We start from the raw sequence: 16852 nt of genomic DNA, 5'->3' as shown, positions 1-16852 counted from the left end.
GGCTAGGCAGCTAGTCCTACTGGCTACCTTACTGGTCTACATAAAACCTCACAAGCAGCACATCACAGGCTTAATTGTGCCTGGCTTTCGGCTTGATGAAACAAAAATAGGCCACAAAAAGCAACTTTCTTCAGATGTGCCATAGATTCAATAGATGGAATGCCCTGTGTCAACCAACAAATTCAACATCTCAACAACATTTCCATACTCCCCTCCTTGCAAGAAGACAACATGTCCCTGGCAAAGTGGGCCCATGTCTGGCAAGACATTAACACATATATATGTCCTTAAAGCCTCAGCCTTATTTCGACTTTGGGTATTTACTATTTATATCATACAAGCTTAAGTTCCTGCAACTCCGGTTAGGAGTTCAACCAACACTGGACCTCTTGATGGTCTGGTTGAAAACAGCAGAGGCAACAGGATGCAGAACATGCGGCTTGGAAAGAGACAATGGTACATGCCCTCTGAATCTGTACAGCCATGTTACCTGAACGTAGAAAGATGCTGTGTGGGCGTTGACAACCAAGCCGCGGTTCGAACCAGTAGACTAGTCCTTATTTAAACATTAAACCCAGAACACAACTGTGGTTCGAACCTGTAGACAAGCCCTTATCTCAACAATAAACCCAAAACACAACTGCCTAAGCATACAGGAGGTAACCTTTCTGACCATATTTGAAGCTCCAGTAAATACCCATGTGGAGCAAAGCAATCTATAATCAAGTTGCATCGCAAACTGAGGACCAACTCCTTTGAAATACTTGAAACCATGGCATAATCGATTTCACAGCCATAGCTGAAAACAGATAATTAGGCCTGGGCGGTGAGCTCCACTCTGTTTGCGGAGTTAGCAGAGTTTTCTGCACTCCGCGCTCCGCGGAGTGCTGAAAGTTCCACCTCAGAGGCACAATTGGGTATAAGTACTGCCATAGGAACAGAGTTCAGGCTATCAAAACTGTAAGACTTAGGTCCCGATTCTGAGTTGTGGGATAAATTTTGATTTAGATAGATGCAGAACATCAAATATTACACCAACATGGTGCGCGGGTGTGTGAATGCTGTCTAGCCTAGATTTTGGACGGGAGGGGGGGCCCTTCCAGTACAACAATCTATACATTAATACTTTCCTCACATTGTATCTTTGCGCTACAATGCAGCACAAATACAAAGCAGTAGAAATGTGGAAAATGTATCACATAGTGCAACTTTACATGAGAGTCGAATGCTTTCCAACACAAATCATGATTTGCATTGGAAAGTAAATCCCACCACTACACTTTGCACCGGGTTTGTGTCACCTGTGTGAGGTAAACAAGGTGCATAGTGTTGATAAATCTGGGCCATGGTCTATGTTGAACCCACGCTCAACTTGCACCTTCTTCTTTCTTCACTTAAAGATTTTTGCATAAACATGTTTGTCTTTTAAAGTCATATCTGTTATGCAGAAACCCTTTCCAGAAACAGATTTAAAAAAAAAATTGTATTTCCAGTAATTTTCAAAAGTGTCATTTCCTAAATTCGTATCCGTTCAAACATCACATCTTGTCCACATGTGCTCTCTATTTCTCTGACAGTCATTATCACTTTTTGACATTCTGCTGAAGCACTCAATATTTTATTAGTATTGATTGCAAATGCGTCATTTATCACAGTAAACGTTTTGACTGTAACTGGGTCAACTCGGACCAACTTGTTAAAACTGAATGCTGTGATTTGGGATGGAAAAGTGAAAGACACATTTTGCCATTTACTCGACTCTCCTAACGTTTTTCTATAGTGTCTGTAAATCAAATGCTCACGATGAATAACTAATGATTAAGAATTTTCTAAGCTATTGCAACAAATATAAAAAGCATCATTTTCAGCCATAGTCTTTTTTTCACCTCTACCACTCTAGAAATGTAATAACATGATGCTGTACACATTTTCAACAAAAGAGTTTAAAAAATCATGTGATTTATTATTACGGCGTTAACCCTTCAGATGGAGATGATAAGGGTTATTTAGTAAAGGAAAAGTGAGGCTAATTATATGGTGGAAGAGGCAGTATTTAAATAATGCTGGCAGACTGTCTTCTAAATTATGACAAAATGTGCCTGAGGCACTACTAATAAGGGGGTGCAAAGCATAGCACTGAAATAAAAGTAAGTTTCATTGAAGTGGGAGGAGATAGATAACGTATAGAGTAATGGGCACGTACCTTTGCATGTAATAAAGATCATGCAGCACTCATGCATACCGGTTTACAAACCAGCGGCTCTCGCCACATAAAGGACCAATTAAAATGTGCATTACTATAATTTATGCAATTTTTTGTAAAACAGTACTGCCTACCACCAATGTCCAGTAGTTGTTATGCCTAGGGATGCAGCTACCAATAGTGCAGTGGGTGCAGTTGCACCAGGGGCCGGGGCAGTGAGAGGCTGTTGTCATCTACTGGAAAGAAAGAAAAAGAATGGGATGGGGAGGGGAGGGGCGATATTTTTGCTTGCATTAGGGAACAAGGTGCCCTTGCTATGTCACTGGGTTCAGCGATTATGTGGGGGAGATGCTATTTTTAAAAAAAAATTCTGCCAACCCTGACAAACTAGAAATATACCGCTCAAAAAATGTGAAACTTCTGAAGCCAGACAAGTGAGAGTTGAGCTGTGCCAGCTACAACTAATGGATGGCTTAATATGTATCAAGGCAAAACTGTTGATGTGATGGTGTCTCCAAGAGGTCCCTCGCTCCTGAAGTAGTTCAGTCTCTTTGCGTCTCACCCAAGCTACATCATCACGGGGCCAAAAACGTTCAACGTTACACCAGGGGCATCCATTTTCTGATAAGCTACAGAGCCCCCTTGCACTCTGAAGCATGGTTTGAGCTTTATGTGCTCTATGCTTGTAAACAGTTCAGTGGAAATCTCAGGACCAGTCATTGGAATGCACTTTTAATAACCTCAGTGCACAGATGGCCTGACTGAAGCCGCGCTTTTTGAATGGCTATGGGGCATATTATCAAGGGGCAGCGATAAAAATATCGCCGCTTTAGCGTCCATTTTCGGGAGTAAAGCAGCGATTATTTTATCGCATTATCATCAAGGACATGCTATCGCGTGATTCCATGCCTCAACGTGCCTGACAAAACTACACTGGAGAATATCGCTAACCGGGCTTCGCGATATTTACAACAATGCCCCGGCTGCCGTAGCGATACACAAAATCGCGCTAACTGCCCATTAACGCTGGATTTTAACGTCTGCTAAAATCCAGACTTGGGCATACTTTGCATGGGTGGTGGATTTTTGGGTTACGACCACAGGGTCGTATCAGCAAGGTTTTCGCTATTTTTAGGTGAACATCGCTGGATTTCCAGCGATGTTCGCCCTTTTTCCCACCATCACTGGAATTCTTATTGCCAATGAGCTGAGCGTTGGCAATACAGCGCTAGGTTGGCGATAAGTTGCAGCGATAAAAATAAACACGCTAAGCGTGGTCAGCGATTATTATCGCTGCCTCTTGTTAATATGCCCCTATGTGCGGCATTAAGGGCCACCCTTTGCCAAGATACTGCCGGAGCAAAACAACATTTGGGTCCCTTCCTGCTGCTGGTGAGGAAACATGAGGCAGCAGAGGGCCCTTTTTGTATTCCCAGGTCAGCCCTAAGCTGACGATTGCATCAGGGCAGTGACTGGCCTCTGACGGCCTCCATCACTGTTCCTCCTCATGCCCCCTCATCTCACCTGAATGACCCACAGATTAGCTCCTTCATGCTGACACCAGGTTGTTCTTGGGGATTGGTTGGGCTGGGAGTTCGAGAGAAATGGGAGAGGAAGGGAAAGGAAGGAACTAGACGAGTTGTTAAATACAGCCAAATGTGGCATAGAGTAAAACTTGATTAAACTAATTTTAAGCTGAATTGCTGGTTTCAAGTCAGAGGAGATTGCTGCGTGACCTTAATGCAGACAGCTCCCCGTGCCCCTCTGAATGTTGACACCTGAACGAAAGCCCGGCTCCCCCACGCCAAATGCTGGCCCTCACTCCATGGAACACCTCTATGGAAACGGCCCCAACATTACCCAAAAAAGACACCTGATGTACACTCTCAATATGGCAGCAAAAATACGAGGGCACTGAAGCCTGAAGGCAGAAAAATATGATGTGACATTGTGGTCTTGGGAGAGTCAGAGAGTCTTTTTCAGGAGCACGTTCACAATAAGTGTGGTTTTCAATGTTTTATAACTATGTTATTAGTTATGAAGGAGTGTGATTTTGTATAGTTGCTTGACCACCACGATGCATAGAGCAGGGAAGACATAGGCTATGTTAGAGCAGAATGGCTGCAGTTCAGCACTGAATTCCTAGCAGATTCTGCTTGGTTTATGCACCCTGTCAGGCATGCCTGGAGAGTAGCACTTGCACAATGCAGCTAAGAGAAAACACATTTGTAGATGGTGGCCCAAAACACGGATGTTGGCAAGTTGAAATCATTTTCTTGAAGACTCAGTCCTGGCTTTGAAGATTCGACTATTTGCAAGTACCATGGGTCTAAATTCAGATAGAAAATGTTTGGTTGAATTTTATCAGGTGCTGATAAAATGTTGTGGGATGCCTAAACTAATCACAGCTTTATTAAAGAGCTCTCTGAAACATCGAATTTGCTTATTTTGCTCCCAATATTACGGATACTACGAATATCGGTAGTTTCACAATACAGAATTATCATGGAATTCTGAGTAGTCCTCCCTGCAATGGGGAATACTGGGCAATCAAATCAAATACTTTATTCGGTTTCATAACAATTAAAGTCACAAAACATTCATATAATACATTTAACATATTTAACTTCAATCAGTATCCTTAATACATAAATATAATAAAAACTTTTAAAAATTCATAAAATCACAAAACGTAATCCCAGGATATTTCATGCAATTTACGATTTAATTTTACAATTGATGCCATCGATAAGTATCAGGAATCACCCACAAATGAATAGCCTTATCTTTACATTACCTAAATTAATTGTTAAAATCAAACTCAAGTTCCAAGATGTATAAAACTCATCAGTATCCTATGCTGTCCTAAAAAAGTGCAGATTTCGGATAATTGCTATTAGAGAGGATTGGCCAATACATATTAAATATATGTACATAAGATATAGATACTTACAATTGTTTGGGGCAATCATAGTGACAGCAATGATTTCTAAAGGTTGTTTCCCATTAGCAGGCTCTTTTCTGGGTAAAACGTTTACCAGGATATATCTGATGCTTATGTTACTTCAAAAATTCAAAGTGATTTCCAGTACTGCAATCCCAAATGAAAAGTTAGTGTACTTCTTGAAATTCCCGACTTGGGTTGAACCTCCTATTTCCACTGAAATGGGGAATACTGAGTACCTTGGAATATTTCTACTTTTGACCAAATTGTGAACCCCGTTGTAAGATTGGAAGGTGTCCTGGAACTATTGCACAGCTCCTCATAATGTTGTTTTAAGGATTATTGTGGTACCTAGCAGGATGGGAGACAGCATTTACAACGCTAGCAATACTACACAGGTACATAACAACACGGTGGTTACAAAGACTGCGTTGTTACCATGCGTGCCTTTACATCGCAAGATGTTTCAACGACTTGCACTAAGTGACGTGCAACACCAGGGTATGTGTTGGACTTTAAATCCAACACCTTCCCCGCTGTTGCGCTAACTGGTGTAGGAATGGTAATTTATACTATTCCTAAGTCCAGCGTGCCATCTAGCTGCGATGTAATGCCAAGCGTGGTAACAACACGGCTGTTGTAACGACTGTGTTGTTACCTACCGCGTGGTAAAAGCACGTGTTGTAAAGTGCTACATTCTAGCAGGATATATTTTGCGGCTCTCTTTCACAATAATTTTAAATGCATCATCTATTTTCAACTTATTCAAGACCCCACATTGTCAAACAATATTGAAACATACATCAAACTTCAGAAACAGGACCGCACAACAGCCAAATGCTCTTCCAGGCACCCACTAGCCGAATAGTACCATACGAAAACCTGCACAAACATTGATAAAGCCATTTCCTTGATAGATTCTTTTTTTAATGGGGCAACAATATTTTCTGTAGTATGCAGAGTCTTACCTATATAGTCATTCAATTCTACAATAGACATGGTAAGGATGGCCTACAGTACATAGTGCTTAAAACTATAGCTTTAATTCGCTAATATTGACAAACATAAACAAAGGAACTTTCGCAATTGACCTTCTCGCAGCAATAGGGAAAATCAAAGTATTGCTCCGGGGATTAGTACTATTGCAACTGGTGAAAACGGGGAAAAAAAATCTCCTTTATTTTTCCTTCCATGCCTTGTCCCCATTCTCCTCTTTCAAGGCCTATACATCTCTGACTAAAGAGTGACCTTCAGGTCTGCTGAGGAAGAGAAATGACAAGTGACAGGAGAAGGATAGAGAGGTGAAGCATAAAGAGAACCTCTAAGAAAGAGAACTTTGATTGATAAAAAGAGGCAGGTGAGGTTGGTCCATAAGTGAGGAAGTGAGAGACGTGAGCTAAAATGGGAAAGGTGACGTAGCTAGAAAGACAAAGGGGCATATCAACAAGGGCTTTATCTCTGCTTTTTTGGCTTTAAAAGCGATAAAACTAGCGCCCTATCAACAACAGGGTGCTAACATGCAAATTCGCATGTTAGCACCCTTTTACTCTACGCTTCCCCTTGCATCTCTAATGAGATGCAAAGGGGGCGTTCCAGAGTAAAATAATAGGAGAAATGTCGCTAAGCGACATTTCTCCTATTATCAAGAATGTCGCTGTTAGAAATGGGATTTCTGGTTGGCTAAGGCTTGCGCCAAAGTCAGGCAGAAACCACCACTCTAGTCAGGGCAAGGAAGTTACACGCCAAAGATAACCCCTGCTCACCCCCTTGGTAGCTTGGCACGAGCAGACAGGCTTATCCCTGAGGCAATGTGTAAAGCGTTTGCGCGCGCACCCAGCAACAACACCCAAGGCCCACCACAAAGGAAACTCCACACAAGGTATTATATAAAAATAGCCTTTGTATCATACCAAAACACATTAGATAAAAACACACACTTTACAATGTGCCTACAGGCACGGGCAGAATTTACAAGGGATTATGTGTACAGGGGAGAGGGCCACATGGACCACTGTCAGGAATTAGCACTTAGAACATAGGAATAAAATTACTGTAGCACCAAATAACATATATAGCACACAACCAGTAACTACTGGTATCAGGTAAGTACCACCTACGCAACCCTAACCACCTTAGGAAAATGTCACGCAGGGAAACATGAACACACTAGCATAACCACTACTAGTAAAACAATCTCCAATGCATAAACACAGTTTAGGAAGACAAATATCATGAAGACATTGCGCAGGCGCAAAAGTACATATCTGAAAATCACCAGGTACCCTAGGGGAGGGCACAACGCAGCAGAACTGTCCCCAGGCCAACTGGCCTCTCAGGGGTGCAGAAATGGCCAATATCCAACTGTCGGGCGCGACTGCGCAGGCTGCGCAAGCCAGGCGCACAATGCACAGGGGCACAACCTAAACGATGCAGCTGCCCACTAAGTGCTGGGCAGCTGGAGACAACGAGCGTGGGCACCACTGTGCCTTCTTAGGACAAGTAGGGCAGTTGTTGGAGCCTCCCTGGGCTCTAAACAAACGAATATGGCCTAGGTGGAAGCCTCTCTGGGCTCACAACAAACAATGCGCGCCTCGTTGGAGCCTCACTGGGCTCAAAACAAATATGCCCCCAACGATGGAGTCCAACTCGGGGGACTCGTGAGCCTCGCAGGCTCTTAACAAACAATGTGGCCGAGTCCCCCTCTGGGACTCGGCCAGGACTTGCCCTGACACGTCGGAGCGCAACTGCGCTTGAAGAAAGCAATGGTGGAGCCTTACTCGGCTCTACGGTCCTGCCCCCTTCCTGCGTTGGAGCGTACTCGCGCTCCTCCAACCAGGCGGCCCCGTGGTGGGGCTGCCTCTGTGAGCAGCAGGAAGAAGCTCTGGGTGCGGCAGAGGAGGGACCCCCTGGGACGCCCGCACTCACCTGTGGTTATAGAGGCGGCGTCTCCTCACTCGAGGGTCTCCTCTGCGGCACGGACCTTCGTTCGCCCGGGCCCCCTCCTGGGACCCGGGACTTAGGAGCGGAGCCGGCCGGGCTCCGGTCTTCGGGATTCCTTTTCCGCCTCGCAGCACAGGAGCGCGGGGTAGGCTCCCGTCGCTTCCTGCAAGAAGCCCCGCCCACGTCTCACGAAGGCTGCCTGACTTCCGGGGTTTCGGCCCGGGCTGCAGCGGTGATTTTCGGATCGCGGTGATGCGGGGTGGGCACCCGCTAGGGGGATGAGCAAAACAAAAAGCGGCAAAGTCCCTGGCGGGGTGGGCACCCGCTAGGGATATTAAAGTTCAATAAAGCGGGGTGGGCACACGTTAGCCAAATAATCAAATAAGCGGGGTAGGCGCCGGTTGGGCACCTGCTCGTGCAACAGAGCGCTCCTGAGCGCTGAAGGAAAATAAAAGCGCTTCCAGGCGCTTAGGGATGCCAACATACACCAAGTCCAGCCAAGTTCTCCCCTGCATGCAGCAGGGCAGGGGTGGGGGCAAGGCTGGACCCAGAGCCAGCTCACTGGGCCTCCAGGCAGGGAGGTAGTCCAAGTGGCGGTCCTCTGGTCCAGCGGCAGCAGCAGCAGCCCCCCTCAGGTAAGATCCTGGCAGAGAACAGTTTCTGTGGGGACACAGCCCCATTTTTATACAGTAAAACCCTTTGTTCTGGGTTCAGGGTGAGGGGGAAAACCAGTCGCAGCTGGTTGGGGAGCACCCTTGATGTGCTCAGCCCCTCACTCTATTCACTGGCAGGGCTAGGGTCGTCAGTCGCACCACAGGGGGCGGAGCCAGCATTGTGTGGGGGAAAGCCCTGCCCTATTCAGGACCCAGGTGTACTCCTCCCACCCATCTAGCTGCTGGTCTCCCTAATCACCACTGGGTGACTCCTCCTGACTCTGGGGAATCCCTAGCCCGTCACATGACCTCAGCCAGCCAATCACGCGACAAGGCACACATTTTACACTGCACACCGAAGTGCCCACTTCTAGAAGTGGCACTTACATACTAGCTACACGCACGCCGCACGCATCATCGCGCAGCATTAAATCACACGAGTCCGCACATATCAAACTCGACCATGCACACCCCACGCATCAGGAACTACCAGGGACACATACATTCCCCATGCATTCCTATGGGAGGGCAGGCCTATCTCACCACATGCACTCAGAGTGCGCACGCACTTTACCCTGGGACACAGGGAAAGTGCGCAGAAACCAAAAACCACTATCACCAAGTCACCAATAAAAGCAAAAAAAAGTTCAGGGGTGAACCTGCCAGAAGGGCCAAGTCCAACAGTCGCTAACCCTGTTAGAGAAAAAAAAAGCAGCGCTAACCGCGGTTAACGCTGCTTTTTTACGTCTGGTATTTTTCTGACTTAGCCATGATATCCTATGGAAGGAGGATATCATGGCTAAGTTTGTCTGTCCCTATCAACAAGGTAACGTGAGATTATCGCTGGGTTTCCAGCGATAATCTCACATTAGCCTGTTAGCGTGAGGATTTTTATCGCTATTGAGATAAGCGTTGCTAATAGCACGCTATCTCAGCGATAAAAATTCACGCTAGCCAGCGATAATTATCCTAGCGCTAAGTGCGCTTAGAGATAATTATCGCCGGTTGTTGTTGATATGTCCCCATGGAAAGTTAAAATAAGAAAGTGGTAGGTAAGAAACAGAGGCAGAAAGATACATAATGTTTTAGAATTAGGGGACAGATGCGTCTAAATATAAGGAGCAGAAATTGTAGGGGAACACATCAAGGAAGAGGTTGAGAGTGTCGTAATGTAGACATATTTGTAAGCTTGACGTAGAGGCAGATAGTGGAAGACAAGTAGTTAGGTGAGATAGTGAAAGAAGTACAGGGAGAAGTCAGGAAGACGGGCGAGGTAAAGAGAGTGGCAAGGCACTGAGAAAGCTGGGTGTGAAGGGTAATTAGAGAGAGGAGATACAGAAAGAAAAGAGGTGAAGTATAGAAAAGAGGTAAGGTTGATACAGTGGAAGACAGTGGTAAACAGACGGTAACGGAGAGAGAGTTGAAAGTTAGAGCATGAGATAGAGGCAGAGGTGAGGTAGAGAAATGTATGAAGGTAGACGAAGAGAGAGCTAAGATAGAAAGGGTGCATTCATAGAAAAGGATTCCAGCAATCTCCACCTCAATCACAAAGGAACACGGCACTCAGGCCGCTGCTTGATTCACCCTTTTTATAAGTGGCTACAGAGGTCTCATCAACGCATTTTGTTAGTCACAGTTACCTTGGTCCCCAGAAAATGATGTATATAAAAAGAAGAGAGAAAAGGAGGAGTTAATGATGGATACTGAAAAGTCATATAACTAGAAAAAGACAGGTGCCAATAAAGGTGTAAGATAGTGACAGATGAGTAAAAAGGAACAAAGGTGGAAAGAAAGAGAGGAGGTGGAGAGATCAGGAAGCAAATTAATGGTGAGGTAAATTGAGATGTTAGGTAGTTCGCTCAAAAGAGAGGAGGATACAGCCAGAGGAGGTCGTGATACAGATGTAAGTAAAGAGTGAAATTAATTAAAGGGAGAGCAATTATGCGTAGAATGGAAATGCAAAGAGAATTGTAGACAGAGGTGAAGTATCAAGTGATAGAGATAGAGAGAGGTGTAATGAAAGAGAAGATGTAAATGGAAAACAGATAAAGGAATTTGAGATGGATAGAGTCATGAGGTGCAGAGAAAGGGGTTAAGTAGAATTTATAGAGAGAGAGAGATAGGTTAGAGAAGTAGAGTTGTAGAAGTAGACACAGAGAATGGTACAGAAAGTGGTATAAAGAAAGAGGATGTTGTGAGAGACAGGTTGGTTAGAATTAAGTGGTGCATTGAAAGGTAACAGATATAGAGAGAAGTAGATACAGATAGAGAATAGAGGAAGGTACATAGAGATTCAGAGATAGATAGAGAGGGGCAAAGAGAAAGTGGTGCGGTATTAGAGGTGAGATGAAGTAAGGAGACTGACTCAAGATACAGAGGAGGTAGAGGAGGCAGAGAAAGAGACTTAAAAAGTGGTTGAGAGAGGTGAAAAATATAAAGTCAGAGACAGAAGTAGATAGGGAATTGAGGAAGAGAGAAGAGCCAGAATTGAGAGATTTGCAAGGCAGAGAAAGATTACATATAGTAAGAAAGAGCTGAAGAGGGACAGATGATGCGGAGAAAGCATAAATACAAAAAGAAGTGACAGGTAGATTGAGGGGGCAAGAGTAAGTTATAGGGAGGTAGCGAGGACATGTATGGAATCTCTTGTCTTCTTTTACGTGTATATGGGAGAAACATTTTGGCTCAGCTCACAGCAGTTGTATGCTACTACATCCATCACATCAAAGCATTCTGGTCCAGAGCAAATCTTACCAGTATTGCCTAGTGGGCCATCAAGTATTCTGTTGTCCATATGGCATATGAGTGGTGTTTTTGAGAGACTAAAGTTGCTGATCAGACTTTTATTATTACCAGAAGGCCCATAATGTTGTCAGAAACCATGGAAATTCCAAATAACTTTAGGAGACACACCCTAATGTGATTAAGAGAATCCAAAGCTACCAATCAGATAGAGAGCAAGAGCATCACTGTAACTTTTGAAGGCTGTACCTGTCTCATCCACTTTCTGGGAACCCAGTGGTATACGTGCGGGTACTTAAACGTTGCTGCCCATCACTTGGACAATGCTAGGGAACTGCCAAATGTTAAAGGCTTGAGTGTTTTCCTGGGTTCCTAAACATCCACTTCTGGGACTGTGGGCTTTGTTTTGAAGCATAACCATTTTGTTTCCTCTGTGGAAATTGTTACTGTCAGAGCTAACTCATTGGTCATCTTGTGGTTTAGAGATGGCCTATACAAAACAAATATTTCAAGTATTGGGAAAGCCAATAGGTCCAACCCTGGCATGTTGGCACAATAGCAACTTTTTTACATTTGTTTATTGAAAATATATGCTCCAAAAGTGAAAAGAACAGAAAATAGACTTAAACATTTGGCCCCCATATCCCAGCTCTAAACAAAAAATCATTTCATTTGTGCAATGCATTTTACCTTCAATTTTTATGAAGCTGAGGAGAAGAAATCACCGCCCAATAAAGCACTAACGCTGCAGAAGCTGCAATATCACAATGTCACATAAGCAGTTTCTAAAAGCAACTTTATAAAGGGGTCAGGAAATATATTAATATCCAACTGGGCAAGCAAAATAAATAGCCTTTTCTAAAGATAAAATATAAAATCAAAATGAAAAAAGCACAGTTTGAATGCTCTTTGTGACGGAAAAGAAAGCAATTATTTTTAGGCCGGTGTGAACAATGTGCATAGGTTTTGTCCAGTCAATTGAAGTGAAAGGGGCTAATGGATAGGGGTGGCTGACCCATTGCCCCATGTTGCTTCAGTGGGTGGAAGCAAAATGCGAATGACAATTCAACAGACAAAAAGATTAAGCCTACTGACAAAAAGCCCCTCTTTGTATGTATACTAGATATGAATTTTTGGAAAACAATGGACTAGTGAGAAAGCTAAACCAGTCTCATAAGCCACACCTTAAAAGGTTTGTCTGCACTCAGTAAGCACTCGTGCACTCGTGAACCTAACTCAATTTTTTTGTCATTTTCTATTTACATTTTTATTCTACCCACAGTTATGTTCTTCTCCGCCTCCATACAGCTATGCACCCTTTTTCAACACAGTGCCAGTTTTTAAATTACAGGCCAGCACACACATTCTTGTTTTCTGGTCTTCTTGCAAGGATGCCAGATTTCAGTTTAAATTCTGATTTGTGAAACAAACTATCAAATTTTATTGTTATTGAAACTATTTAAATATGTGAATGGATTATACCTAATTAAAAAAAAGAATAGACACAACACTAGCCTCTGGGAAAGTTGAAAAAGCCATTTAGTACCGATTAAACTGGCTGAGTTTGTGCCTCTCACATCCACAACTGGATACCTGCCAGGATAATTGCATTTCCTAATGTGTCATTGTATGTCACAGTGAACAATTACATAGCAAACCCCATGAAATGATGGGTGGAAGTGAGCAAATTAAGTTGTGGTTTGCAAACGTGTGAGGCTGCTCGCATTCTCAAACTCCTCACCAACACATTCCTTCCCTAGAAATGATCAGATATTTGCTCTAGCAAAGGTAATTCCCTCTCCATGGTGGCAAATGGAACCATGCGCCTCAAAATGTGCAGGATTTTGGAGTTTCTTCCCAATGGAGAAAAAGAAATTAAAAACACGTGAAACTGCACAGCCATGTTGCCTTTTGCCACAATTGAATAAAAGGTAGTGTTCAATTCCAAACTGGCTTATGCAGAAATGGCACTGGTGACAGTTTCAGATGCACTACTGGCAACTACAAAAAGTAGTACATCTGCACTCGTTTATAGGAGTTCTTTTACAAGTGTATTTTTTAATGGGGCCCTCTGTCTTCAAGACACATTTAATGTCATCTAGTTAATTAGATTTATGAAAACACAACGTGTGTGATGTCCATGTAACTTACCCATTCCTTTACAAATCTGTACATAGTTTGGCAAAAAATCTACAGGTGAATAAACATTTTACTGGAAAATACTGAACAGGTTTGTACCTGGATTACTCAACACAACCATAACTTCGGAGTCACTACTGCCCACTCTGTAAAAAGACAGAAGCTCTCTAACGGCTTCAAAACAGTAAAAGGTTTATTGCTTTTATGTATTACAATTTTCAGAGAATGTGTAGGTCTCTTTAGCTCATATGCCCCTAGTTCAGATTATTTGCAAGAATTTCCGAGATCAATGTTGCCTTCCAGATTTTGAGCTGGTGATTAAAAAGGTCTGTCTAAAGGGCATCCAATATTTAGGGTGTAACAAATGTACATAAATTGTTTTTGCGTTTTTATAGATTCTTGGGATTAAGTGACGTAAAATTATGTATAATCAGGCGAAATTCAAAACCGGTATATGGGGGCATATCAACAACAACCGGCGATAATTATCGCTCAGCGCTCTTAGCGTGAGGATAATTATCGCCGGCTAGCGTGAATTTTGATCGCTGAGATAGCGTGCTATTAGCAACGCTTATCTCAATAGCGATAAAAATCAACACGCTAACAGGCTAACGTGAGATTATCGCTGGAAACCCAGCGATAATCTCACGTTAGCTTGTTGATAGGGATAGGCAAACTTAGCCATGATATCCTCCTCCCATAGGATATCATGGCTAAGTCTGAAAATTAGCAGACGTAAAAAAGCAGCGTTAACCGCGGTTAGCGCTGCTTTTTTTGTCTCTAACAGGGTTAGCGACATTCTTGATAATAGGAGAAATGTCGCTTAGCGACATTTCTCCTATTATTTTACTCTGGAACGCCCCCTTTGCATCTCATTAGAGATGCAAGGGGAAGCGTAGAGTAAAAGGGTGCTAACATGCAAATTTGCGTGTTAGCACCCTGTTGTTGATAGGGCGCTAGTTTTATCTCTGCTTTTTTGGCTTTTAAAGCCAAAAAAGCAGAGATAAAGCCCTTGTTGATATGCCCCTTAGTTCTATATTTTAGAGCAAAATGCATCCTCTAAGCAAGAATGCATCTTGTGCTTAAAAAACTGAACAAAAAACACAATTGTCCCAACCAGCACCTACTGACATTCTGGTCATTCACTTTGTTCCGATGTGCTCACGCTAAGGGCCTCATTTACAAGAATTAACAGATAAATCAGAAATTCGGACACATCTGTTTGAGCAAAATTGACGCATTGCTGGAGTTGGTTGTAAAACTGACACAACTCAAGCAATGCATCAGCACGCATAAGCAAGTCCCATTGTAAAAGCCCTGTGTCATTTCTTACGCCTCGTCTGAGCAGGTGTTAAGGATTTTGACACAGTGAAGTCGTAGAGTGACGCAGTTAAATCCTGTAACTTGCACTGCACCAGTTCTGCATGGTTTTTTTCCGTGGGAAAGCCTACCCTGCATACATTTTACCTAGGGCATGTATAATGTGACGCTGGGCTCTACAAACTGATGCATTGGTCTCAATGCATCAATTTGTAGATATGGCCCAGTGTGGCTCAATGATTGAGCCGCTGCTGCGTCAGAAAAAAGTGACGCAGCAGCGGCACAAGGGGCTTGTAAATGAGGCCAGAAGCGGCAGATTTACAAGCCCCTTGCAAAACTTCTGTACCGCCGTGGCATCACTTTTGTGATGCAGCGGCTGTGTAAACAATGCCACGTTGCTGCCCATTTACAATGTGAGGCAACTAGAGAGATACGTAACTTTGTAAAGCCCTGTGCCACATTATACCTGCGTCAGATATAAGGTATGCAGGGTGGGCGTTCCCATGCAAAAAAGCATTGTAGAAGTGACGCAGTGAAATCTACAAGATTTCACTGCGCCACTTCTAGGGTGGCACTGTGTCAAAACCTGATGCCTGCTTGGAGCAGGCGTAAGGAGTGACACAGCACAATAAATATAGGCGTCCCAGAGCATTGCTGGAGTTTCGTCGTGCTTGAGACACGACTCCAGCAATGCATGACCTATGCGCCAACAGATGTGTGACGCATCTGTCAATCCTTGCGCCATGGGGTGCCGCATTGTATATGCGACGCATCTAAGGTGGTGCAAGGGTTTTTTGGCACTGCGCAAGGAAACTGATGCATATCTGCTATAACGCAGAGATGCGTCTGTTTCTTGTAAATCGGCTCCTATATTTTGCTCAGGAGTTACACTTAATTATACAACATTGTGTACTAGTGCAGTTTCAAGAATTTCATGTAACAGAAAAGTACTGAAATTTAAAGAATTTACGTCCCTTCAAATTTTTTTTGCCCAGGTCTACTTATAGTACATTTTAATTCTTAGTTTTTACTTATACCTTTTATTATCTTTTGCCTACACATTTACAATTGTTTATCCTTAATGTGTTTTCTTTAGAGAAAAATTTGTCATTAAACCAGAAATGGAAATACAGCAAATACCATTTCCAATTGCTTTGAAAATGGCCTTTCATACACAAAGCATTCATTTTCAGGGTGGTATTAGGTGTGTGGGCTCAGCTGCTGGGCAAGGCTGTGTTGTCTCAAGCAAATCAAGAATGCCTAAATATACTAAAAAAATGATGATACCTGACATTGGTAAAAATATGTTTTGCTTTCAACAATTGTCAGCAATGTACCTGGGGCATGCAGGAAGCATTTCTCCTCCTAAGTAGCACGCCTCTTTCTCTTCAGTTTCCGGGCATTCTTTTCCACCAGCAATAGGAATTTGTTTCACGCTCCTCTTTCTGCTTCTGAATCCTGGCGAGAGATCTCCTGATTGGCACGTCTTTGAGCAGGAACTCCATGTAGACCAATCTGACATTTCGCAGTCTTTCGCGATAATACATGATTGAAAGGTCAGCGGAATGTTGTCTTGTGTACAGATACTAGAAAGAAAAAAGAAGACAACATGTTTTTTTTAAACATTTACGAAAGGGACATGATGAACATTTTGATAGTCAGTACAAAGGATTTTGCAATAACTTAACACAAAGATATTGGCAATGCAGCTCTAAAAACATATATTTTATGAGATTATTACACCTAAAAGAAATACATAATTGTTCCTAGTACATCCCCCAAGCTGAAAACAGCGTTACATCTTACACGAAAATTGATGGTAATTAACATTTCATTTGCATATTGAACAAAAGATAAAACAAGTGTTAGCAACTAAATGTTTTATTTTTTATTTTGCATATTTATTTAATG

General features: G+C 43.1%; 1 protein-coding gene across 1 annotated transcript in view; it reads right to left on the bottom strand.

The window, feature by feature from the left end:
* The window catches only part of THSD7B (thrombospondin type 1 domain containing 7B), a 2208177-nt gene that overhangs the window by 1227899 nt on the left and 963426 nt on the right, over positions 1-16852 (bottom strand). Inside the window, exon 5 of the mRNA XM_085647534.1 lies at positions 16279-16527. Within this exon, the coding sequence (XP_085503660.1) occupies positions 16279-16527 (249 nt within the window). The remainder of the gene's footprint in view (positions 1-16278; positions 16528-16852) is intronic.

Source organism: Triturus cristatus, chromosome 3_2 (assembly GCF_964204655.1).
Source record: "Triturus cristatus chromosome 3_2, aTriCri1.1, whole genome shotgun sequence".
Classification (NCBI taxonomy): Eukaryota; Metazoa; Chordata; class Amphibia; order Caudata; family Salamandridae; genus Triturus; species Triturus cristatus.
Note: the sequence above shows the minus strand (reverse complement) of the source record. Positions and strands in the feature narration are given on the sequence as shown.